General features: G+C 43.8%; 6 gene segments (V, D, J or C); all 6 read right to left on the bottom strand.

Moving 5' to 3' along the window:
- Window positions 1-1988: 1988 nt before the first annotated feature.
- LOC118757496 (T cell receptor alpha variable 13-1-like) lies at window positions 1989-7772 on the bottom strand. The segment is given in 2 exon segments: window positions 1989-2320; window positions 7715-7772. Coding segments are annotated over 2 exon segments (390 nt in total).
- A 449-nt stretch (window positions 7773-8221) lies between these two features.
- Window positions 8222-8920, bottom strand: LOC131480567 (T cell receptor alpha variable 8-3-like). The segment is given in 2 exon segments: window positions 8222-8725; window positions 8811-8920. Coding segments are annotated over 2 exon segments (432 nt in total).
- A 1980-nt stretch (window positions 8921-10900) lies between these two features.
- Window positions 10901-11943, bottom strand: LOC131480572 (T cell receptor alpha variable 22-like). The segment is given in 2 exon segments: window positions 10901-11527; window positions 11734-11943. Coding segments are annotated over 2 exon segments (402 nt in total).
- A 6793-nt stretch (window positions 11944-18736) lies between these two features.
- Window positions 18737-19427, bottom strand: LOC101530849 (T cell receptor alpha variable 8-3-like). The segment is given in 2 exon segments: window positions 18737-19237; window positions 19323-19427. Coding segments are annotated over 2 exon segments (429 nt in total).
- A 4322-nt stretch (window positions 19428-23749) lies between these two features.
- On the bottom strand, window positions 23750-24504 carry LOC118759233 (T cell receptor alpha variable 9-1-like). The segment is given in 2 exon segments: window positions 23750-24123; window positions 24433-24504. Coding segments are annotated over 2 exon segments (420 nt in total).
- A 1075-nt stretch (window positions 24505-25579) lies between these two features.
- LOC101530609 (T cell receptor alpha variable 8-3-like) lies at window positions 25580-26640 on the bottom strand. The segment is given in 2 exon segments: window positions 25580-26397; window positions 26518-26640. Coding segments are annotated over 2 exon segments (414 nt in total).
- Window positions 26641-26863: the final 223 nt, after the last annotated feature.

Below are 26863 nucleotides of genomic sequence, written 5' to 3'. Positions count from 1 at the left end.
AGGTCCCAGGATTAGGGATACACCAGGTGTCCTATATAGCTAGGTTGTTGGTGGCGGTAATCTTGCTGGAACCTGTTGGACGTTAGGTCTGGGTGCCACACAGACCTATTTTGACCCATACGACGCCACAGTCGGTATTATTTTCCTGTGGGACCAGTGCAATCCACTGAACTCAGTGAGTTCTCGCAAGCTCAGCACATGTGCAGTTCACTGTTGTCCCCTGCAGTCCTAAAACTTTTGCCACAGTGTACAAAATGGCACCTGACTACTAGAGTTCTTGATCTGTTAGCCGTCAGGTCGGAGGGCTACCCAGACCTGCCCTGGGTGGAATCCATAGAATGCCACATCGTTGCAGTTCACTGAGACAGAAATGAGCTCACTCCCAGCTCAGCGCATGCTCCGTCCCTTCCCTTGCCCTTTTCTCCTTTCGCAAAATGGTGCCCAATTCAGCTCTAGGGAGCTGACTGGGCCATGAAATCCGCCCTGTTCTGGCACTGCCCATCTTTGATCTGCCACTCTGTCTTTGCTCCTGGTCAAATCAAACAGACCAGCAGGACAGACAGTTCTTTTGTCTGGGTTTACTTCCCAAGCTCCCAGTGAAAGTCCCTTCCCACCTGGTTGCTGGTGGAGTTCCGGATGCTGGTGGAGTTTAGATCGCCATTAGCTGAATGCTGCTGGAGTATCAGTCACTGCAACACCACACCATTGTTTTTGCTGCTTTCCTGTGTCTGTCAGTCTCCAGGTACCCCTCTGCTGTTGTTCTATCCTCTCCTGTTTCCTGGAATGTGTCCTCTCTTCTTCATCCTGATTAAATGTTTCTCCATCCGTCTAAATATGTCCTTACCCTATTCCGCCATCTTGATTCTCCCAACACCAAACAAAGTACATAAGAGCACTCCAGACTGCATTTTATTACCCAAACCTTAACCAGAAGTAACTAATTTGAGTGACTAACTTGAGTCTCTCTTTTGGATATTTTAAATTACTAAAAGTATATACAGTGACATTCACTGTAGGAATAGAGGGACCCTTGCACACTGTTGGTGGAAGTGTAAATTGGTAAAATTATTTTAGAAAACAATATGGAGGCCACACAAAAAATTAAGGTGGAACTACCATACAAACTGGATTCCCACTGCTGGATATATATCCAAGAAAAATAAAATAAGTCTGTGAAAGGAACTTTCATTTGCATGTTTAGTGCAGCATTGTTGACAAAAGCCAAGAAATGAAAATGATCTGTTTTCAACAATTGCTGAATGGATGAAAAAATCTGACAAAGATAGATGATGGTATACAACTCAAGCACATACAGGATGAAATCTTGTCTTTTGCAACAATATGGATAGAGTTGGAGTCTATCACAATAAGTAAAATGAGCCAAGCTGAGGAAGATAAATATTGTAGGCTTTCACTAATAGGGAAATGTTAAAACAGAGCTCTCGCAGAGGGTGAGCATATAATGTTGTTGGCTGGAGGTTGGGGAAAATAGAAACGATGAAAGCATGAGGAAAGTTTATTTAATGAACATCAGGTTGTGTCATATAGTAATGAGAATTTCTGGTGTTACACAGTGGGGTGAGCATAAATAATGACAAAATTCTACACATTTTTCAAAGTTGAAATAAAGTATTTTCAGTGTTTTCTCCATTTAAAAAGTAATAAACATTTCAGGAGAAACATACACATCACTTATTTGAAGATTATACAACGTGTTCATGTATTAAAACATAAAATAATACCACAGAAGCACCTATCATTTTTATAGATAGTTAAAAATAAATAATAAAACATCTCACTTAGAAATTAAAAAAACAAGCTATCAAACAACAGTCAACAAACTGTTCTAACATTTTTCAGGTCATTTTGAACTTAGTTTTTTTGTTCTGTGCTTAATGTTTGTGTGTTAGGTTCCACTTGCAAATAGTGTGGCATAGGTTTTACTAGAAAGTCTGTGATGAAGGAAAGGAGCCGAAGTTGAAGTCCAGTCACAGGTTTGGGTACAGGACGCAGGTGCCTGGGGAGCACTGTGTACTCGCTGCGCAGAAGTACACAGCTGAGTCCCCGGGTTGGGTGGCTGCGATGTGCAGGGAGACACGCTTGGCCTTCTTATCCAACCAAACAGTGAATCTTTGGTCTTGTTTTTTATCCACATTGGAGCGAATGTCTATGATGAGCTTGGGCCCTTGCCCAGGTGCTTGTTTGTACCATAGAAAGTAGACTGAAGCACTGTTTGAGTAGGTACAGTTGATAACAGAGGTGTCTCCTTCCTGGACACTCAGAGTAGAAGGCTGCTCCACATTCTCTCCTCGGCTCACACCTGTGCAGAAAGGAAAAAAAATCAGTCATTTTTCTCCAGAATTTTCTTTATCCACAATAAGTAGATGAAATCTGAATAAAGCCAGTGTTCTCTGGAGTTACAAAGAACATCCATTAGTATTGTCCCCAAACCCTCAACTCACAATCCAGCTGCAGCCACAAGAACAAGAATGAAGCCTCAATGGACGTCTTCATTGTTCTTCCCAGTCAGGATCAGTTCTACACCTGCAAATTACAGCCACAAGAGCTTTGATTCTCAGGTTGACCCTTCTTTTCTCTAACAAGCATGATGGGTTTTCATATTGTCTACCAGCCAATCAGAAAAAGACTGCCCCTGCTGTAAGCTTATTCATTCAGAATTCACCCAACTGAACCGCCCATACTCTGCGTCAGCAGAGGTACACTACCATCTTGTGGCCACATTTCTCACTACTAAACTCATGCGTAAATGCTGTTACTTACACTATAAGGGACTCAGATTCATAAAAGCAGCAAGAGTTCAAAACAAAAATAATACCTTCCCTTTCAGCTTAATATACTATTAGGATTTGTCTGTTCCAGACATAAATTCTCTGCAAAAAAAAAAAAAAAAAAAAAAAAAAAAAGAAAGTGTAGAAGTCAAACATCAGGATAAGAGAGAGAGGACAACTCAATATTTTAAATGCATAGTATCACATACAATATTGCTACAAGCCTGGTCTTGCCCATGACCATGCTATCCCAGAGAATGGAAAACATCAGTAGTCAAAATGTAGAATTTCCTTGTCTATAAGAACATGTCCCATTTAATGAAAAAGGTGGAGCAATGGACACAGGCCCTGCTGTAAACGGAGAACATGGCAGCACAGTTGGTGTTGTAGCAAAAGAAGGAGAACAGAACAACTGGACAACTACTCCAAACAAATAATGACAGCAAATGGAGCCAGTGGACACTGGGAGGGTGGCATCATCCTCGGATCAGTGAAATCAGCAGCATTTCAGAACTAACCAAACCACTTGGGCAAAACTCTCAGGATATGTACACATTGAGACTCTGACTTGATGTGAGGTAGCGGTTCTTCATCCCCGGGTATTTGGACATGTGGAAAGTTGTGAGTGGTTTCCCCCTTTGTTTCTCCCTTCCCTTCCCCCAGGAACAACAAGAAGAAATAGCAGATTTGGAAGCAATGAGTTCACCCAATTTTCCCTAAACCTCAATCCTTCCCACTTTGATCAACCATGTAATCATTATTAGAAAATAAAATTTATTTAAAAAGGAACAAAACCTCAAGAATAAGTAAGCACGGGGATAAGTTATATGAAGTATTAATACTCCAACTTTAAGAAGCAGTTTGATCCATTGACTGGGTCAAACTTTGCAAAGAGAAATCTGACATCCTTTAAGAAACCATTTCGTGGGCCCAGCGCAATAGCCTAGTAACTAAAGTCCTTGCCTTGAACGTGCAGGGATCCTATATGAGCACCAGTTCTAATCCCGGTAACCCTGCCCCACTTCCCATCCAGCTCCCTGATTGTGGCCTGGGAAAGCACTTGAGGATGGCCCAAAGCCTTGGGACCCTGCACCCACTTGGGAGACCCGGAAGAGGTTCCTGGTTCCAGGCTTCGGATTGGCTCAGCTCCAGCCCTTGCGGCCCACTTGGGGAGTGAACCATCGGACGAAGATCTTCCTCTCTGTCTCTCCTCCTCTATGTATATCTGCCTTTCCAATAAAAATAAAATAACTCTTTAAAAAAGAATTATTCCGGGCCCGGCGGTGTTGCCTAGCAGCTAAAGTCCTCACCTTGAATGCACCGGGATCCCATATGGGCACCGGTTCTAATCCCGGCAGCTCCACTTCCCATCCAGTTCCCTGCTTGTGGCCTAGGAGGGCAGTCCAGGACACCCCAGATACTTGGGACCCTGCACCCGCGTGGGAGACCTGGAAGAGGTTCCTGGTTCCCGGCATCGGATCGCCACAGCACTGGCCATTGCGCTCACTTGGGGAGCGAATCAACGGATGGAAGATCTTCCTCTCTGTCTCTCCTCCTCTCTGTATATCTGACTTTGTAATAAAAAATAAGTAAATCTTTAAAAAAAAAAAAAAGAATCACTTCCTTTTGCTGTGTAGCTTGTATCTTTCATAGTGCAGAAAGGAAAATTTAAAAATCTTAGAAGTCATCAGGCCAGAGAGTCTAAACATTGTAATCCCACAGAAGTTTCTTCTTAAGGTAATTTTATTTTCTGATACCTAAATTAATGATATCAAAATGGTTTATCCCTAAGTGCAAGGACTGACATATCGCAATAGAATTTCCTCTAAAGTATGAGCCAACATTCTTGCCATGATCTTCAGGTTCCATGGATATTGCAGGCTCAGATTTCACACTCCATCATTAGTCTCCCAAATTCCATCACATTATTCTTTCCCCCAAGACGTTGGTTAAGTCTCTACCTTCTGCACATGCCATTAACACCTCCTATGTGAGAAAGCCTCGGCGTTTACCTTAATTTCCTCATATTCTCTGGTACAGCTGTAGGAATAATTCTAAAGAAGTCTGAATGTTGCCTGTGCTTTCTATGGGGATAGTACAAAAAGGAAACTGACCTGAAAGAACTGACTGTAAGATGTGGTTCTTAGGAAACCAACAGTAACCCAGTCCCAGTAGTGGAAACCTCTGGTTAATCGCTGGGATGTGTTTCTGTGTGGATTTGATCCCTCCTAGAGCATACGTGATGGATGTTATCTCAGGGGACCCCAAATCACAGGAAAATGAGTACAGATCAGATCATCACAGAAAGTGATATAGGGTTGTGGGCTAAGGAGTTGATTAGCTCATTGAGCTGGGGTTAGGAAGAGGACAGGAACTGAGTTTGTGGCTAAAAACACCTAGACTAATTGGACTCATCTGTATCCAATATCCTGGCTAAGTTAGGACTTGTGAGCAAGAGTATATAAGGAGAGGTGAAGGAGCAATAAAGCGAGAGTTCGCAGAGACTTCTGCCATCACTGGTCTCCTGTCGGTGCTTCAGCCCCAGACCATCTCCCTGTCCACGTTACTGGCTGTGCTGGTCGGAGCATGGGGTAAACCAGGGGTAAGTATATTGAAACTTCCAAAGATGTATTCCTTTTTTCTTAGAGTTATGTGTCTATTTTAATTTACTTGATAGACATGGCAAAAGAAAGACACAGCGTGTGGGAGAGGAGGAGATTCCAACTGCTACCTACTTTCCTAAATATCCACAACAGCTGGGGCTGGACCAGGTCAAAGTCAGGAGCCAAGAACTCCATCCAGGTCTCCAACATGGATGGCAGCAGCTGTAGCGCTTGAGCCATCACCCTATCACCTATTATCCCTCAAGATGCACATTTGCAGGAAATTGGTTGGAAATGGAGGTAGAACCTGATCCAAGCACATCAGCAATGTCGTTGCCCCAAGCAATGGCTTAACCCACAGCACCACAGCACCTGCCACTGATTTATCTCTTAGATTTGTAACTGTAAGTCATGTGTTTTATAGAAAGCATAGCTCAATAACTTTTACAACAAACCAGAATGAAGTGGATGAGTTTACTAATATGTAGAGTAAAAGGCACATTTCCAAATAGAACGGCTGGAGTCTAGTGTTCAGTGCTCTCCCTCCAAGTTTAACTCAGGAGGTCAAGGTTCCCACCCTTGGCTGCTACATAACTTGTGGGGCTTAAGGCAAAATCAAAATTAGAGATCTTTGTCCAAATGAGGGAAAAGAGTGCTATTAGGCAACAAAATTATAAAATCCGACTTTAAAAGTTGTATTACTTTTAAAATACATGAGAGTTTATAATTATGTCTTATTAACAATAAGAACTTACAAATGCAAAAAGATGACAGTACCATAAGTTATATACACAATAATGATGCTTACATATTTATTGATAGTAACATTAATTTAGTTACAACTTCATTTTCAAGTACAATAATTGAAAGAATGTCAGTTGCCCTTGATAAATACAAGTTTGAAAGCAGAATTTTTCATCATTTCTTATTTTGGAAAGGAAGGATAATTTCTACTGATACAAATGATACTGCCACTTGTGAGAGCATTTTACATAGTATGACAAAATCAACACATATACTGAATGAGTCCATTTTAAACATAAATAGGTTTATACATGTAGTACAGCAATTTTTCTAAAACAATTGAATCCTTCATATAAATAATTTCCTGAATAAAAGTAACTGTATGCTATAAGAGTAAATATATATAGCCACCTCTGAATCTTACCTAACATTTTTCTCTAACTTCCAGTAAGAAACTGTAAGTGGCTCCACAGTCGGTATAGAATTCATGATACATGCTTATGCTTTCTGTAACTGTATTCAAATCCAAATAAAGGGAAAATTAATTTTAAAATTATCTCTGATGTTAATAATGTTGATAATGTTAATGATGTTAACTCAGTTCCTGGCACTGTAGCCTAATAGCTAAAGTCCTAGCCTTGTATGCGTCAGGATCCTATATGGGCACTGGTTCGTATCCCACCTGCTCTGCTTCCCACCCAACTCCCTGCTTGTAGCCTGGGAAAGCAGGAGAGGATGACCCAAAGCCTTCGGACCCTGCACCCACGTGGGAGACCCAGAAAAAGCTCCTGGCTCCAGATTGACTCAGCTCCAGCTGTTGTGGCCACTTGGGACCTGAGACAGCGGATGGAAGATCTTTCTCTTTGTCTCCCTCTTTCTGTAGAACTGACTCTTTAAAGAAATAAGTTTTTTTAAAAAAACATAATAAATTGGGCCCGGCGGCGTGGCCTAGCGGCTAAAGTCCTCGCCTTGAATGCCCCGGGATCCCATATGGGCACCGGTTCTAATCCCGGCAGCTCCACTTCCCATCCAGCTCCCTGCTTGTGGCCTGGGAAAGCAGTCGAGGACCGCCCAATGCATTGGGACCCTGCACCCGCGTGGGAGACCCGGAAGAGGTTCCAGGTTCCCGGCTTCGGATCAGCGCGCACCGGCCCGTTGCGGCTCACTTGGGGAGTGAATCATCGAACGGAAGATCTTCCTCTCTGTCTCTCCTCCTCTATGTATATCTGGCTGTAATAAAATGAATAAATCTTTAAAAAAAACATAATAATGTTGATTCATTCAAGACTTTATGTATTTTTTTTTCCTTTTCATCAGGGTGCTGTCTTTACAGTTAGTCTCAATCTTTGAGCCGTCAGGTGATCACCTTACAATGCTACGTTAACTTTTCAAATCAGAGTTATTAAGTTTTTTGAAGACCACTATGCCTGCCTATGGGCATGTCCTTTGTCCTCTGTCCTCTGAATCTTGCTCGTGCACATGCTTCCCTTACAAAGAAGGAATTAAATAATGAAATTATTGAACACTATGTTCTTTCTAGAGCAAAGTCCTTTGCCACTGCACAGGAACCAGCCTTACTTTTGGCTTCCCTGGGGTCTGGTCGTGGCTTCATCTTAGTGTTCAGTAGCCTGTCCATCCTAGTCAGGGTCCCTACATGAACATTAAGTATCTGGAAAGATGGGAATTCTGTGTGTTGTCATTACCGCACTTCAGATTTAAAATGTGGGTGTGGTGGTCTGAGTCGTCATTGGTAATTGTGCAAAATAAGAGTTTCTTTCACATGACCATAGGAACTTTCCAATCCCTTTCCCAGACATCAAATGATGTTCCAAAATCACAGATACATTCCTTTAAAACGTAAGAAAAACGAATTATACTGCAGAAAAATGAAAATTTCAATGGCTATTCCTTACAAAGTACTACTATAAGAAATCACCAAAATGAGCATTTTTACATTGTCATATATAAGAATATTGTGTAAAATTATCAGTAGAAATGATTTGCATTTCTGTGGACCTGGTGATTGGATGATAAGAACACTGTCTCCTCCATCATTCTACAACACTGACTTGCTCCTCGGTTCTGATTGTGCAAATGAGTGCCAAGTGTTTGAGACCCAGGGCACAGCAGAAGTGGAATTGCACAGAAGTAAGGCCCAGCCCTCTCTGTCTCATCTGCCATCATGTAAACTGAAATCTTTCCTTCAACCCACACGAAGAGCTCCTGAGTTTCTGAGCTCTGCACTCAGGGGTGGTTTGTGCACTGCTCCCCCTGCAGCCCCAGGCGCTGTGGCACTCACAGCACACCAGTACCAAGCAGCATCGCTCAGGTGCACAGAGGGCTTCCTCAGGTGGAAGGAAGAATCGCTCCTCTTAAACTCAGCCTCAAAACCGTGGAGGCCCTGAATCACGCCGTCCTGAGAAACGTACTTGAGGAGTACAAGTTGAGGACCTTGACCGCGGAGCTGGAAGTACCAGGACAGATAAGCGACTCCCCCGTAGGAGTAGTTGCACCTCAGCTCCACAGCTTCTCCTTCAGACACAGAGACGTGGGCGTCGGGCTGGGTCACTGTCTGGGCTCCAGCGTCTCCTGGAAAAGCAAGGCGCCCATGAGCACAGGAAGCATTTCTGACCAAAGGCTGCAGCAACAGCAGAGACCAGAGGAATTTACTCACTCAGGGCCAAGTGAAGCCCCAGCACTGAGGCGAGCAGCAGGAGCATGGCTGGGGATGGAAACGCTGCAGCCTCTTTGCTGGGAGAGTTCCCGAGGGTGGGCGGGCGGACGGGCGGGCGGGAGAGCGGCTGTCAACACAGAGACCTTGGAGTCAGGAGGTGCAGGGGGAGTCGGGATGGCCAAGCCGCCTGCTTAGTGAAAGTGCAAACGCTCCTCAGTTGAGGCTGGATGCTCTCCGACCTCTGCTTCTCCTTTGCTGGTCTCTGTAAAGATCTGGGCTAGCTGAGGGAGGAGGAGCTGGGGGGTGGGACTGGGCCGCCTGTGCATCTGCCACACAAACAACACTTCTTGCGTGTGTGTGCAGCATCGCCCCCTGGAGGCCACGTGTGGGACCACAGGTCCTGGAGCCCTAGAGCGAATTCCCATGATCCTTTGGTTTTAATATGTCAAAATCATTTCACAAGATGCTTCAACTTTCCCAAGTCTGTGACAATGTGTTAGAGTCCTTCAGAAAGAGCACACTAAGTAAAAATACAATAATCTGTTCCTTCTTTGGGAAATCAATTTGAAAAGCATTCAAATTTCAGATCCAAATTCATGAGTCTTTGGGGTCAAAACTCAAGCAAGGTTTGGATGGCCCCCCGGGGGGGTAATGCAGGAAGGTAGAAGAATGTCCCTTGCCAGATTCTGTGAACCCACAGTGCTAAAAGAGTCCCTAAAGTGAGAGGAATGTTTCTGTGTAACTAAGGAAAAGGTGTAACTCTGCATACAGGGTCCTTTCCCTATAGCTATAGGAAGTAGCCTAGGCCAGTGGAAAATACCAGTAGAAATTATTTGCGTTGTGTAACTGTGGCATCTTCTAATAGTGAACAGCTCAGGGAAACTGCTCCAATGTCAGACACCCTGAACAACAATCCAACACTTAACTTCACTAGTTTTTGTGTGAGCACAGGTAGGTGAGCTCATGTCCAATAATACCATGTACAAATGTGCAGAATGAAGAAGTAAGTCAGTACTTAGGTAAGAAATCTGATAACCCATATCCAGTGCCTGGCACATGAGATACTACTTATTTCTCTCTCATGTCTGAAATGGGTTCCTGGAATGTAAAAAAAAAAAAAAAATCTGAAGACAGAGAGGTGCAATAGGAAAATGATGAACTGACTGCTGAATGATTTCTTGAGACTGCTTTTTAGGAGAAACAGAACTACCTAGAAGTAACTGAACTCACTTCTGCTGTCTGGTGAGCAGCATGTGTTTGTTTCAAATCTTCATTTTAGTAATTTGTATGTATCTCACATGTGCTCTGCCAGGACTCCTTCTTGACAATACACTTAGCAGTCGTTCAAGCGGTTCCAAATCAGTTATTGTGCAGTGATTTCTTGAAGGAAACAAGTATGAAAATGAATGAGATGGCAGTTATGAAACACCTAATTGTGCAGAGATGAAAGCGGATGGCCTCACGTACCCGGCAGCAGTGCCCACTGTCCACCCTGCTGGCCCTGTGCTCGCTGCTTGCCCCGCTGTAGGTAGGTCTCCCGGTGACCCCTCCTTGTGCCAGCGAGAGGCATTACAAGTATATTGGGCAGTGCTGTCACAAATATGGACCGGGGAAGTACCTGTCTTCTATCAAAATGCATCACTACCTTCAACAGTGTGTGTCTGCCCTGTGGCCCAGATGAGTACTCAGATACCTGGAACGAGGAAGATAAGTGCTTTCTGTACAAAGTCTGTGACTCCGGGAAGGCCCTGGTGGCCATGGACCCTGGCAACCGCACGGCCCCGCGACGCAGCACTTACACAGCCATTACCACTGGAGCCAGGACTGTGAATAGAACATGGGGCTAGCCTGCACACAAAATGTAAAGGTGCCTGGGAACTCTAGAAAGCAAGAATTAAACTTTGTACATTTGCTCTTTCTGGACAATAATGGCAAAAAAAAAAAAAAAGTCCAAGCAATAAGCCCTCTTTTGTTAATAATGTAACTATGCACCTGTGGCTTAGCCTTGTTGAGGTGGGAAACATGCCTGCTGTTTCCCCAGTGCCTTTAAATTAGAATCAAGCCCTGCTGTTGTGAGTGTAGGGGAACCGATTACCCTGCAGGTGCTTTTCCTCCTGGTGTGCATCCTTTGAGGAAGCCTCAATACTGAAGGAGGTCATCTGGTTAGTTTTATCTCTAATGGCCTATGAGCATTGGTTCTTAGATGCTGAAGAAAACTTGAAACACTTAAACCAATGCAAAGTAATGTTGTGTATCTGCTAGGATCTAAGACTGTTCATGGTGGTCACTGTCCAGAGTTGAAAATGCTCCAGCCTCAAGCAGGAAACACCAAGCAGTGCAAATACTGCTGTAGAAGCCATGTGCCTCTCAGAGAGGGGTGGGGCTGCAGGCCCAGCTGCAGTTTGGGTGCAGGCAGCAGGTGACCTGGGAGCACTGTGCCTCTGCCGCACAGAGGTAGGTGCCTGAGTCAGCCAGCTGGGAGGCTGCGATGTGGAGGGTGCTGTAGCGCTCCCGGGAATTGAGGGTTGACGTCAACCTTCCATTCTCCTTTGTCCCTGAAGCTATGTAAAATAATCTGATGAGGCTGCTCCCGGGATTCTGACGGAACCACTGCACATTTGTCACAGTGTCAGAAAAATTACACCGTAGAGTGGGGCTGGCTCCCTCCTGGACACTCAGGGCTGAAGGACTCTGCTCCACCTGCAGCCCTCTGACCCCTGCATGGACAGAAAAAGAAAAGGCATAGGAAAGTCACTGGGGGAATCATGAATGCAGCTACCAAATCTGTAACACATCCCAAGAAATACCCATGAGTGGAGAGGACAGCGTCAGAGCCTAGCGTCCCATCCCCTCTCCCATCCCCTGCCCCTCACTGTTGGCCGGGACACACTCTCCATCCCCACCTAGGGCCATCTCAACTCACAGCAAACCTGGATCCACAAAAGCCCCAGCAGAGTCCCCAGGCTCCTCTTCATGGCTCCCGGCCTTGTGGCTCACCTCACCCCTGCTCTGTAGGGTGTTAAGTGCTGGGCTCAGACAAACTTTATTCTTACAAAGGTTCTTTGAGACTCAGGGAGCACAAATCACCTCTGAGCTCTGTCATTCATCTTAACAGGAAACTCCACCGGCTGCCAGGGCTTGAGACTGTAGTGTGAGCTCCACCCTTGTGGGTGGGAACAGCGCAGTGAGGACCAGGCAATGGTTCCCAAGTGTAAAGATACAATAGTTACTTTTGGTAAATACTTTATGTAAGAGAAGTCTGTAAAGAACAGGGATGAGGGACAGATGCCGTGGCACAGTGGGTTAAGCTGCCAACTGCAACATCAGCATTGGCTGCTCCACTTCCAATCTAGCTCCCTGTCAATACATCTGGGAAAGCAGCCGATGATGACCCAACTACTTGGATCCCTGACATGAACATGGGAGACCCAAATGGGGTTCCTGGCTCCTAGGCTTCAATCTGGCCCCACGCTAGCAATCATGTTATTTGAAGAGTAAATCAGTAGATGGAAGATTTCTGCATCTCAATAATGCTGCCTTTCCAATAAAATAATACATTGAAAAATAAAAGGAGTAGTGATACTTTAGAGAAAAATCAACATCTCAATTGAAATAAACAGAAGCTCAAACAATCATAGGAAGAGTAAGTTCATGTACCAAAGCACATACTTTGACAGAATTTGAGAATTAATTAATGTGAAAAAGCATGCATTTGATAACTTAAAGGCTTTGTACAGAATACTCATAGGTACAGTTTCTTTTATGGATTTCTATGTATTTCTTTATTCATTTCAGCAATGAAAAGACAAAGACAGAGAAAGAGAGCCCATCCACTGGCTTATGCCCCAGATGGCTGCAATGGCTGGAGCAGGTGGGAGCAGATCTGCAGCTGCGAGCCAGAAATAAAACTCCTCTCTTCAATCTGTCCTTTTGCTTCCTAGTCTTAAAGAGAATACATGAAAAAACTAATCAATGGCATGGAATACTTCTAGGTCAGAGAGTTTGGGAAACTTTAGTTATTAAAATTAAAAATGAAAAACAGAATGGAGATGTTTTCTACTGAGCATCATTGCTCAAAATGCCAAGTAAAAGTCCTATTCCCCTCCATTTATTCAGAGTCTTCCTTGCAACGCCTTTATAGACATTCACTTTCCAACTAGAAAGTTTTTACACACAAGACAAAAGCTGAAAACCCAAGGTGAAATTCACATAAACATGCTTCCCACCCTCATTGGCGTCAATGATGAGGAGTCTGGTTTTTTACTGCTCAACCTCAAGGTCCATTTCTAGTGAAGCCTAGAGTGCCCCCTAGTGGACTGAAACGGTCAGCAAAGAAAACTTAACAGCCTTTCCACAGCTTCAGCTCCATTCATTCCGTGCTTCCTGATGGAAGAAACGCAGATGTTCAGGAAACAGAATAGCTGCCCATCTTGAACGGAAGTTTAAAAAAAAGCGACTACTTTTGGCCGTTCTCACCTTATGCTATTCATCAGATTTCTCAGTTCAAAACAAACCCATATACATGCATAGATGCTTTACTGCAAGAGTAATTTACTCAGTCTTAAGAATACCAAGAGCACCTTAGGATGTGAGGCCATGTGGCTGGGACATCCGTCACCGTATTGGTCTCCAGGGTTGTTTCCACTAATCTGGATGGCTGCGCTGGTGTCCCCTTCCTCCACCGCTCCAGATGCTTCCCTTCTGAAGCTGCATGTCGAACGAGGACCCCGCTGGAATTCAGTCTAGGGTATCAGATCAGCTGCACTCCCCAGCGACGACCTCCACACAAGCGCATGGTAAACTGAATTAAAAATATTTGTTTTGCTCAAAAAAATTTGAAATGCATGCAGCGTTTGTAAGTTACAGCAAATGAGACATGAAAAAATCCTTAGGAAGATGCTCACTTCCCCCTTTCCTCCCCTTTTTTGTGAGAATAGAAAATATGGGTAAACCTTTATGGAACCTTTATGAACTTTTCTCTTTTTAAAAAAGAGTTATTTCTACTTGAAAGGCAGGGTTAGAGAAGGAGAGACAGAAAGAGAAAGAGAGGTCTTCAATCTGCTGGTTCACACATCAAATAGCCTCAAAGGCCAGAACTGAGCCAGACCAAAACCAAGAGCCAGAAGCTTCTTCTGGATCTCATGCAGGTGCAGGAGCCCAAGTTCGTCACTTTATAAACTCCCTCTGAAATGACTGTCTTGGCAAGTAACTGGTATGTGGTTTCCTTTGATGGGACACTGAACTGGTTCTCTCTCTTTCAAATATTTTTTTAAAAAAAGCTTTATTAGTGCAGAGAATTCAGAAGAAAAAGAAAAAGAAAAATTAAGAGTTTCCCAGGCAATACCAAAATAATAGAAATTAATCCAAACATACCACTGATCAGAACATATTAAGAGATATTATCTGCATGGATCATAATTTAACAACGTGGCTATGTGCTGTGTGAGAAACAACCTCAAAGACAACAACCAAGAAAGTAGAACATGTAAAGCATGATCCTTCCCTCTGTTCCTGTTTACAAAAAAATAAAACCCCACCCCTCGTCCACTAAGCCCATCACACCCACCACTCTATTTTACAGAAATAGAAAATCAGAACTGAGAAAAGACATGATCAGATGTAGTACGTAAGCATAATGTGTTGGAATTACAGTCTATAGACACTCAGTTGGTAAATGATTGCTTATTTGTGATTTTAGCTAAAATATTTTAATGGCTTCTAGTTATCCTTGATGGCATAATGACAACTGATGTCAAATATGCACAAAATGTGAGAAATTAAAATTAAGCTCTTTGATGTAACAGCTCAGATCAAACCTCTGCCGTCTTCTTAGTATGATCCTTTCTCATAAGGAATTTCTCACAAGCATTGTTGCATCCACTCACCATCTGAGACAGATGTAAAAGATGTAAAGTACTCGATATAGGTTGCAACGGATTTATTGAGGAGCAAGGCAAACCGACCAGCCGGGACCGACACCCTTAACCACAGTGCGGCCCCAAGGTAATTTTAACAGAGGTTTTCATACTTTTTATACAACATTGTCATACATATTTCATCTCTTAGATCACAAATTCCAGCAGGTGGACCACCTGTAATGAGGACAATTTATTGTCCTGGCTGTTATCTCTTACAGTTACCTAGGTCATGTTCTTGTCCCAGATGTCCCCAGCAAGAGCAAGCAAACATATGTACAGAGGCAGAAATTAGCTGTTAGCATTATGCTATAACAACCTTTTAGTATGTATTTCTGTCCTTAGAGTATCTAACACTCACATAAGGAAAACAGTAAATTCAGGAAGCAAATTCCTTTGATCTGTCTGTCAGGTGTGAGTGGGGTGGGAATATGTTTTTCAAGTGTTTGCATTTCTCTGTTCCTTTCTGCATGCCTAAGTCTGCTCCAGTCAGAAAATTCACATGGCAACTGAACAGGGAACAATTAACATTGTAGGAGCTGCTAGAAACGGAGGAATGAAGAGTAAGAAGAAAGGATTCCGAATTATGTTGGTTTGGGAGATACAACATGTGGCCACGACTCCTAAGGTTGGGATAGAACAATCAGGAAAAGGGACCCCGGAACTGAGATTCAGATTCTGCAGCTCTCTGACTCACTGGAGGATTCAAATCCCTGTACAGCTGCATGATAAGAACGACATGGAAACACCCTCTTTCATTCATTAGAAAACCAATTTTAGAGTGTTTGACCTAGCTATTCACAGGGAGTATTCCCAGGAAGGCATCCTCCTACCAAACAAGCTACAAAGCCACTGTGGACTGCAACCACTTGGGCAGGTGCACTACCTGAGCCCAACGCTGGAGTGGCCTGCCCTTCTGCAGGCTGCTGCTGAGGACACCTAGCAGAGCCCTTCTTTCCTGTATCCCTTGATGACAGCTTAAGATGGATCAGATGGCAAAGGAAGAGTCACCTGACCAAGTTTCATTCTCAAAGACCCAACAAAAAATGAACTTGGAGCTGAGATGGATAAACTCATCCATCTCCTTGAATTCCTCAGCTTCCACATGCAACCTTTTGCATGCATTCAAAATGTGCACAACAAAACAAGTCTGCATCCCTACCCACGTCAAGACACAAATATCCTTCTTCACTTTTTCTTATATTGAGGAGATGCACAGTCAAAAAATTCATCACTGATTGTATTGCCGGCACTTCAACTTTTTTGACCCCAAAATTATTAAGTTACTTTCAAAAGTGATTTGTCTATAAAATAGAAAATGGGAATAGAGAGAGAAAATGTTTGCCATGTACAAACACACACGTAACAAGCAAATAGAAAAGTGAGTAGTCCCTGGCTCTGTCATTGGTCACAGGAATGACTGATATCTGTGGCTTCTTCCTCTGTCCCTCCTGCGTAGTTCCCCTGACCTCAGCCAAATCCTCCACTGATCTAGATGACTTAAACCATTACTAGAGAAAGATCTGAGTCCTCTGTTGTTCTGGATCTTTAGACCTGCAGTTTTGCATTACACTTTACAATCAGGCATGCAAATACCAAGAGCTTCCCAACATAGTTCTCGCTCCCATGCTGTAGAAACAGCAGAATTTCCACCTCAGACTGCGATCAATTGCGTAGATAAAAGACTTTATCCTTCCATGTTGATTCACTGTTAAAGAAACCCGAAGTGTTCAAGCCATAGTTTCACATCCATTAAGGGAAAACATGTCTGTGTCTCCTGTTGGAATTCAACATATATATATTTACTCTCATGCCCAGTTTGCAATTCCTGGCTCTATATATTTAACCACATGGGAGATGTCAACATATAAAGGCCTCTTACACAAAGGACCTGAAGAATTGTGTGAAACAAAATCCCATTCTTTTGGTATGTTCCTTCAGCTGTTGCTGTAGTTCAGTGCACATGCAATTAAATCCTTCCCTCTGTTAATTATGGAGACTGCTTCTGGGAGATGGATCGGTGACGAGGTCAGTTGATAATACTGAGAGAGTTTTTATGAGAAAATCAGAAGCACTAATATCATTGGTAGAGTACCTCTGGATTTCCTTGCCAATGTAATTTTTTATTATAGAAAGTTCTCACATAATTATATGCAAGTATCTGAGAAGGAGAAGAGAAAAGGTGGGAGAAGATTACCTTGATGTCTTCAGGAAATTCAGAATTGAGGTAGCTGCACTCTGCTTGTGCTCCTTGGTGTAGAACTTCCATTTTCATTCAATAATAAGCTAGAGTATAGAATCAAAATAAACAGGCAGTTGTTCTCCTCACACAAATCTGTACAAATTGTCCACCATAGTCCTTTAGGGAAATGTGGCTGGACAAATAACTGTGGTTAATCTGAAATTAGCCACCTTACTGGAAAGAGCCAAGAGTGTGTTGCACAGTTGAGAAGAAAATAAAGAAATGGGGACATTAAAAGACCACAGATTTCTTGTTCATAATTTTTGTCTTTATTATCCATTTGTCTTTTTTTTTAAAGATTTATTTATTTTTATTACAAAGTCAGATATACAGAGAGGAGAGACAGAGAAGAAGATCTTCCGTCCAATGATTCACTCCTCAAGTGACCACATCGGCTAGAGCTGAGCCAGTCTGAAGCCAGGAACCTGGAACCTCTTCCAGGACTCCCACGTGGGTGCAGGGTCCCAAAGCTTTGGGCCATCCTCGACTGCCCTCCCAGACCACAAGCAGGGAGCTGGATGGGAAGTGGAGCTGCCGGGATTAGAACCGGCGCCCATATGGGATCCTGGCACGTTCAAGGTGAGGACTTTAGCCACGAGGCCATGCTGCTGGGCCCTATCCATTTGTCCTTAAAAGTCCTTCAGCAACCAAACACATTTTCCACATATAATGATTTCATCGTGTCCTAAAGAGTGCTGATAAGCTCCTGGCTCACTCTTTAGCTCATGTTTACCACTGTATGCAATCTCTGTCATCTCTCTCTAGCTTGAGGGATTTTCACCAAATTCTCTCAGGTACATAGCATGAGCCACAGAGCAGCAGGAAGGACTCCTGCTCCTTCTCCTTCCCCACTTCCCCACCATATCCTCAAGCTCACAGGAGCATAAATGCTTCGCATCCAGTTCTTTCTATTCTAGACAGAAGTAACTCATCCATTTCCACTGCGGACAGTGACCCCCCTCCAATGTCCATCACTGTTCATTCATTTATTTAAACAAGTCAGAGGTGAAACTGTCTAATGGTTCCCTCCCCAAGGGATCACAACAGCCACGGCTGAGCCAAGCCAAAGCCAGGAATTCAGAACTGCACCTGGTCTCTTACACGGGTGGGAGGGTCCCAAGTCCTCATCTGCTCTCCACACATACATCTTGGAAAGCCAGATAGGAGGTGGAGAACTCAGGATCTAATCCCGGGTACTCTGGTACTGGATGAGGTCATTTACACTGCTGTACTCAGAGCACTGCCAGTTAAATTTCTTACCAGGATTTCCAGCATTCCGGCATTGCTGAGCTTACCACATGATTCACTACACAATGTTAACATGTAAGGACCAATCTTCAATCTTCGCATCGCTTCCTGGCCTTTTAGCTAAGAGCAAATGTAATCTTCAGTCAGTGAAATCATCAGAAAAGGGTGAAAGCAATGAGGGGAAAAATCTGTCTACAAAAAATGAAACAAATGGGTTATAGCTATAAATGTCTTCTGTAGATTTGTAGAATTTAAGATACCCAAAGCAGAGGAAACTATATTTACAGCTGTGAAAAAGTCCTTGGAGGAAGACTTCACAATGAATCCTGAAGCTTCATTCTTTTTTTGTCTTCATTAACTGGAACTCAGAAAATGATGACAAAATGCCCAGCTTCTCCTAGGCCCTGTCCCAACTTAACCAGACAGCCAAACCCAAGTCAACTTCTGTGGACCTCATGATTGGATGATAAGAACACTGTCTCCTCCATCATTCCACAACACTGACTTGCTCCTCGGTTCTGATTGTGCAAATGAGTGCCAAGTGTTTGAGACCCAGGGCACAGCAGAAGTGGAATTGCACAGAAGTAAGGCCCAGCCCTCTCTGTCTCATCTGCCATCATGTAAACTGAAATCTTTCCTTCAACCCACACGAAGAGCTCCTGAGTTTCTGAGCTCTGCACTCAGGGGTGGTTTGTGCACTGCTCCCCCTGCAGCCCCAGGCGCTGTGGCACTCACAGCACACCAGTACCAAGCAGCATCGCTCAGGTGCACAGAAGGCTTCCTCAGGTGGAAGGAAGATTCGCTCTTCTTAAACTCAGCCTCAAAACCGTGGAGGCCCTGAATCACGCCGTCCTGAGAAACGTGCTTGAGGACAAGTTGAGGACCTTGACCGTGGAGCTGGAAGTACCAGGAGAGATAAGCGACTCCCCCGTAGGAGTAGTTGCACCTCAGCCCCACAGCTTCTCCTTCAGACACAGAGACGTGGGCGTCGGGCTGGGTCACTGTCTGGGCTCCAGCGTCTCCTGGAAAAGCAAGGCGTCCATGAGCACAGGAAGCATTTCTGACCAAAGGCTGCAGCAACAGCAGAGACCAGAGGAATTTACTCACTCAGGGCCAAGTGAAGCCCCAGCACTGAGGCGAGCAGCAGGAGCATGGCTGGGGATGGAAACGCTGCAACCTCTTTACTGGGAGAGTTCCCGAGGGCGGGCGGACGGGCGGGCGGGAGAGCGGCTGCCAACACAGAGACCTTGGAGTCAGGAGGTGCAGGGGGAGTCGGGATGGCCAAGCCGCCTGCTTAGGTGAAAGTGCAAACGCTCCTCAGTTGAGGCTGGATGTTCTCCGACCTCTGCTTCTCCTTTGCTGGTCTCTGTAAAGATCTGGGCTAACTGAGGGAGGAGGAGCTGGGGGGTGGGACTGGGCCGCCTGTGCATCTGCCACACAAACAACACTTCTTGTGTGTTTGTGCAGCATCGCCCCCTGGAGGCCACGTGTGGGACCTTAGGTCCTGGAGCCCTAGAGCGAATTCCCATGATCCTTTGGTTTTAATATGTCAAAATCATTTCACAAGATGCTTCAACTTTCCCAAGTCTGTGACAATGTGTTAGAGTCCTTCAGAAAGGGCACACTAAGTAAAAATACAATAATCTGTTCCTTCGTTGGGAAATCAATTTGAAAAGCATTCAAATTTCAGATCCAAATTCATGAGTCTTTGAGGTCAAAACTCAGGCAAGCCCCCTTTCCCTACATCTATAGGAAGTAGTCTAGGCCAGCGGAAGTACAAGCACACTGAGACAGAAATCCATGACAACGTGAGCAAGGAGAAATTTAACATTTTCTTTGTGGCCAATGAAAATTTTGAGAAAGTCAAATGCTTTTTCTTTTTGTTTGATTTAACGAGCACAAATCAAATCTTACTGAGTTCTTCAATTATTTAGCCTCACTTGTGGATATTGTTGTCATGCAGAAGATTTCATCACACTGCTGCTTTATTAGTGTGCCATGAATGAAATTCTGATTCCTAAGACTGCATCATCTCACTTCCTTCTCTCCCATGTTTCTTCCTAAGATACCTAGTATACAAAAGGAAATAATCCAAAATCCACAAACATGAGAAAAATTGTGTTCATCTGGAGAAGAAACATCACCTTGTACTCCAAAGAAACATGGTAAATGGGATCGTTTTGAAGATTAGAGTTGATATGTATTTTAAAAAGCATAGTTAAATTAACCTAGCAGGAGCGATTTCTCCTGGTGTTCAAGCTGGTAGTGGTTGTAACTGCTCTCAAAGTTCTGAAGCACTTACCAAGCCCAGTGAGCATAAAATCAAAGGCCGTGTGGTTGTTTAATGTGTTGGAGCAGCAATGCTTCGAAGGCATCAAGCATTCTCCAGTCCGCTACAGTGGCGGAAGAAAAATCTCATCGTGGAAGAAGAAAAAAAACAGAAGCATGACACCGGATTTCATCCTTTGTATGGCTGAGTGCAATCCACAGTGTCTATAGACCACATGTTCATCATCCAGTCAGGAGTTGATGCACACCTGGGTCGATTCCATATCTTAGCTATTATGTGTTGAGTTGCAATAAACAACGAGGCACAAATAACGCAAACTTGATGCAACTGGAAGGCATTACGATTAGTGGAATAAGCCAGGTTCAAAAAGACCAAAGTCCTGATTCCTCTGTTATGTGGTAGTTAAAGCACAACGGAAAAAAAAAGCATACGAAATAAAAAGGACATCTTGTGAATTCATTGCTATTTTAGCTCTGGTTTATACTCCTGTAGAACTATGGTCTTTATACTTTTCACATGTTGGATATTGTGATTAATGATGCGTTAATTCTGCAATTAAAGAGTAGATCAAAATTGTGTTTTGCAAAAATTAAAGGAAAAATTTTAAAAGGAGGGGGTTACGGGAGGAATAGAAAAAGGGAAGGAAGTATGGTTATCTTGGAAGTACGCCTGCAAAATATATGTAATCTGTTCTCCTTAACATTAATACTTTTAAAAGAAACACAACTTAATCAGAAGACCTATAAGGATGTTGAGAACATTTTAGAAAATATCGTTGCCAAGATGAAAGAGACTAGATATGCAGCCCAGAACACACAATGCAATGTCCATTTAAAATGAGAGAAATTCAAAACTAATATTGAGCCAATGGATGTATTTCTTATAGACAACTTAATGATAAAGTAAAGTAAGTCATCTTTGAACTCCATCAGAACATCAAATATAATCTGTTTGCATATTGTCTCTCAGTTTTGGCACAAAGTAGGCACAAATAATTCTTTGTTGAATAAATTTGTTTAAAGAAAAGTTATAGCTTTTTGTCACAGCAATGAGTTTTCCTGCCCTCTTATTAATTCAATGAAAATTTAAACAGATTTTGCTATAATGCAGAACCAATTCTATTTGCTGTGAATCTGAAAACAAGACAAAGTTTCTTCTCTTGCAAAAATACAGTCTGGTGAAGAGGACCCATAAAGCATGTGTGTATCCACATTTGTTTACAAGAAAAATCAAGAAACTTGAAGGTCATAAAGTCACTTAAGATGACCAAAAGAGGAACCAGAGGATAATTTCTTCTCTTTTTTTAAGATTGATTTATTTTTATTGGAAAGTCAGATGTACAGAGAGAAGGAGAGACAGAGAAGAAGATCTTCTGCCCAATGATTCACTCCCCAAGTGACCGCATCGGCTAGAGCTGAGCCAATCTGAAGCCAGGAGCCTAGAGCTTCTTCCTGGTCTCCCACGCGTGTGCAGGATCCCAACGCTTTGGGTCATCCTCGACTGCTTTCCCAGGCCACAAGCAGGGAGCTGGATGGGAAGTGGACCTTCCTGGATTAGAACCAGCGCCCATATGGGATCTCAGTGCATTCACGGCAAGGACTTTAGCCACTAGGCTACTGTGCCAGGCCCCAGGGGATAATTTCTAAGCACCAGGTGCAAAAAGTAAATAGATCCAAAGATTGAACAGAATAAGCATGGATTCCTACTCAGAGCAACCAGGAAATGTCAATCATTCAGATCAGTGCAGACCCAGGGTCTGGCGTTTTGGCATAGCGGGCTAGAGCTCAACCTGCAGTGCCAACACATGAACTGGGTGCCAGTTCATGTCCCAGCTGCTCCATTTCCAATCCAGCTCCCTTTTTATTATGGCCTAGAAAATTAGTGGAGGATGGCCCAAGTCTTTGGACCCCTGTACCCACCTGGGAGACCTGGAGTAAGTCCCTGGATACTGATCTCAGAGCCAGCTCAGCTTTGGCTGTTATGATCATTTGGAAAGTAAGCCAACAGACAGAAGACCTCTTTTTGTCTCTTCCTTTCTCTGTAACTCTATCTTTCATATAAAAAAGGAAAGCTTAAAGGGGTAAAAAGGTGCACACTTTTACTGGGAAAAAAGGGAAATAATTTATATAGCTGGATAAAAACTATTCAGAAAGAATTTGCTGAATGTCATGCTTTTAATGTGTCTGGAGTAAATCACTGTCTTGTGTAAATCTTATTTCATCTTGTTTTATTTATACATTTTTGTTTTTCCTTAACTCACCTCGAAATCCTCCAACAAAAAGAAATGCTCCTGGGCCTGGCGGCGTGGCCTAGCGGCTAAAGTCCTCACCTTGAAAGCCCTGGGATCCCATATGGGTGACGGTTCTAATCCCGGCAGCTCCACTTCCCATCCAGCTCCCTGCTTGTGGCCTGGGAAAGCAGTCGAGGACGGCCCAAGGATTTGGGACCCTGCACCCGCGTGGGAGACCTGGAAGAGGTTCCTGGTTCCCGGCATCGGATCGCCACAGCATTGGCCCGTTGCGGCTCACTTGAGGAGTGAATCATCGCATGGAAGATCTTCCTCTCTGTCTCTCCTCCTCTCTGTATATCTGGCTGTAATAAAATGAATAAATCTAAAAAAAAAGAAAAAAGAAATGCTCATCCCCAGGTTGTCGAGTGGTTCAGACAGCACACACATTTTGTCTTTTGGAAATACTGCCCCACCATCCTTGACCTCTCTGCCCCTCTGCTGAAGTGAGTGACACTCCAGGGTGACCACATACTCTCTAGAAGCTTAGGAGGTCTCCCTCAAGGCATGCTGAGATCTCTACTGCTCTGTTACACTAGCCCTTGACATGCCCTCCCAATCTAGAAACACATAGCATTCATCCCTGGGACATTTTCTTGTGTAGACTCTTTGATCATTTATTTCCAACCACTAACTATCTTCTGTTTCTCTAAATATTCTAAGAACATATTACATTTCCTGAGTTGTTTACTTTCCAAAATACTATTTTATGTCCTAATGTCCAAGCAATTTACCTATTGACTTTATGCTCATTCTCTTTTTTTTCCTGCTCTCATAGTTTTTATATTGTAAAAAATTCTACTTGTTCAAAGAAAAATTTATGGCATCTCCTTGCATTCTTCTTCCCCTCTCAATGTCTTCACTTCCACTTAGTGTGGTTGTGTTCTTGCTGTCTTTTGCCACTTGCCTTTGTCTCTACTTCTCAATAAATGGTAACAATGCCCCAAGCAGAGTGGGTCACAGAGGCAGGCACTCTGCACCTGGCCCCTCACTGCGCCTTGGTTTGTGTGCGGCTCCCCCTGCAGTTCCTGTCACTGTGTCACTCAGAGCACAGTAGTACACAGCCGAGTCTGACTCTTGAACCACAGCTTTCTGCAAGTGGAAGGAGGTGGCTTCTTTGTTGTACAAGGCTTCGAAACCTCTGTTGCTTCCCTTATCATTGGCCTTTGTGGCCTTCAGGAGGAGCTGTGGACCTTCACCAGGATACTGGACATACCAGAGAAGCGCCGGGTATTGTGTGGTTTCATAGGAGCAGTTCACAGTCAGCGAAGCCCCCTCAGAGAGGGTCAGTTGTCCTTCTGTCTGGGTCACCGAGTCTCCACTGCTTTCCCCTGGAAAAATAAAACAACACTGTAGGTTAGGAATGACCAGTCCATGCCCCTTAGAGACACCTGTGGTTAGAGACTGTGCCACTTGCTGATCGGGTACAACTGCTCCATGTTCTGAAAGCAGAAACTCAAGAGACAGAGATGGGGAGAAAAGAAGGGAGGATAGGGAAGGCACAGATGAGGGGAAATCCATTATTTTCTTAGTATTGCATCTAATCTGTTAAATAGTAATTAAAATTAAAATGTAAAAAAAAGATTGGGGCACTAGCATACTGAAACAAGAGGAGGGGGGTTAACCACTACCTTACTTACCAAGCACCAAGACTAGCACAGTCAGTGGCCCTAGAGGAGTGTTCATTTTGAGAGCCTCTGTTGTCCCTGGGTCTTGACTTCTTAATGAGTAAAAAGGTTAACATCACAGCAGAAGGGTGAGTGTGAGCTCAGCATTAGAGCAGGAAACACGAATGTACAGGAAAATGCACCCCCTTGTGGGCATGAGCCCAACTCAGGTGATTGTTGGCCTCTCAAAATCAGTCCTACTCTTCTCTCTTTCCCTCTAGTTTATTTTCAAAGACACCTGTTAGCTGTCAGAGAATCACTTGAAAATTTACAGAATAATTGATATTTGTCATAAACTTTCTCACAGCACAGCAGCAGACAGAAAAGCCAGTATCACTGTACTTCAGAGAAGAATTTGATTTACTTTTTCTTCTGTAGCCACACTTGGACATACCTTAAGTCAGTGAAATAGCCCCAAAGCAAGTACTTTGATGATCTGGGATAGCAGAAATGTATTCTTTTGTCTTTTTTTCCCGTTATTCTAGTCCCATAACGAGAACAGTACTAGACACCTAACAGATGGCTAACAAATATTTCTGGAATGCATAAAAGAAGGAATAGATGAATGGTCTTTGGTTGAGGAATTATTGCTACTTGAAATATCGGCTGCTTCACATTTAATATACCAGTTTTAAGAAACAATTTGAAATAAACTTTAGAAAAAAGTAGATTCTAAATTGCATTTGTTGATTAAAACATGAAAAATATATCTCATTTTTAAGTAGTACTTAAGGTATTAAATTCCTATAAAATTTTGAATTTCTTTTCTTTTCTCCTAGGGTTTTAATCAGGCCCAGATAATGACTGACCTATATGTGTCAGGCAGATTCTTCATAGTGTGTGCTTCAAAATGCTTGTTGTCCTGCAAATTTGCCTTGTTTATGCCCTGTATTACATGTGTAGCTGCCAGCATGTTGACCAAAATTATTTTCACCACATGAAAATAGAGTGAGGGTTTTCCTTCAAATGACACACTTTGGGATAAATTAGCAAAATTTAAAATCCCACCAATTGTGAGGATTTCTAATGTGGATTTGCAAAGAATTAAAAGAATTAAATTATTCTGTGAATAAAATAAATGCAATCTAGCACCTAGATTTAACATCTTCTCTCTCTTCAGTAGACCTCTAAAGCTATTAGCAGTTGGAATTATTCACTCTCTTTGTCCAATATTCCTAAAAAGTTACTAAAACCTCCATTAACATTCTGTAGTTAAGCTATTTACCGTCCAAACCAATCTGCCTCTCTCAAAGGAACACTTAAACCAAGAGGAATTTGCCAGTACAAAGTGGAGCCAAGGGGGGAAAAGCATCAAGGAAAACTGATTTAAAATTTCCAAGACCGGAAAACAGTAAATATATAGGAAAAGTCTACAAGAGGCTTGTCCTCTAGTTGGAATCACTGAAAAGTAAAATAACGACTGCTAATCAGAGCTCTCCCGGCCACGTCACCACTCCCACATCCCGCCACTAGCAGCGCATCAGCCCCGCACTCGTCCAGCAGGTGCCTGACCTCATCTGCACCCTGAGGGAAGAGTTCCAGGGTTCTACCTTGTCCGAGCCCATGATCTTTATGACACGTTTCCCCTCCGCAGCATCTGAGGGAGTTTGTGTGCGGCTCCCCCTGCAGTCCCAGGCGCTGTGGCTGTAATGGCACAAACGTACCGGGCCATGTCGTGCAGGTGCACTGAGGGCTTACTCAGGTGGAAGGAAGATTTGTGCTTGTTAAATTCAGCCTCAAAGCCTTGGAGGCTGTGAACCCGGGTGTCCCCTGAATCATGCTTGAGGAGAAGCTGGAGGCCTTGGCCGCGGTGCTGGACGTACCAGAAGAGATAGAGGGCTGTCCCTTGGGTGAAGTTGCACTTCAGCTCCACGGCGGCTCCTTCAGACACGGAGACGTGGGCGTCAGGCTGGATCACCCTCTGGGACACAGCGGCTTCTGCAAAAGCAAAACGGCCGTGAGCTCAGGACTACCTGCACCTTGCCAAGTGTGCCCACTGCAATCTGATTCTGAGAACAGTCTCTGTGGGAGTAGGGACCATAACAGAACATCACTCACTCAAGGCGAGAGCCATCCCCAGGACTGGGACGAGCACCAGGAGCATAGCTGAGGTCTCCAGGAGCTCTAACCGATGGGAACGCCGCTGTGGAACTCAGCAAAAACCCAGCGTGAGTGCCCCAGCTGCAGGGACGCTGCACCAGGCTGCAAGTGCAGATGGTATGGAGGGACAGGAAGCTCAATTTGTGCGCCAATCGCCCTCTGGAGGCCAGGTGAGGGAGGAGCACGCACACTCCAGAGATGATCATCAGCTTGCACTGGACAGGTCTCTTTCTTCCCTAATCTGCAGTGGGCCACTTCTGCATTAATTACATTAACCCTGGTCTCAAAATAGGGCCTGCATGAT

The sequence above is a fragment of the Ochotona princeps genome, chromosome 6 (assembly GCF_030435755.1).
Source record: "Ochotona princeps isolate mOchPri1 chromosome 6, mOchPri1.hap1, whole genome shotgun sequence".
Classification (NCBI taxonomy): Eukaryota; Metazoa; Chordata; class Mammalia; order Lagomorpha; family Ochotonidae; genus Ochotona; species Ochotona princeps.
The sequence above is the reverse complement of the archived record's forward strand: the minus strand, read 5'-3'. Positions and strand labels throughout refer to the sequence as shown.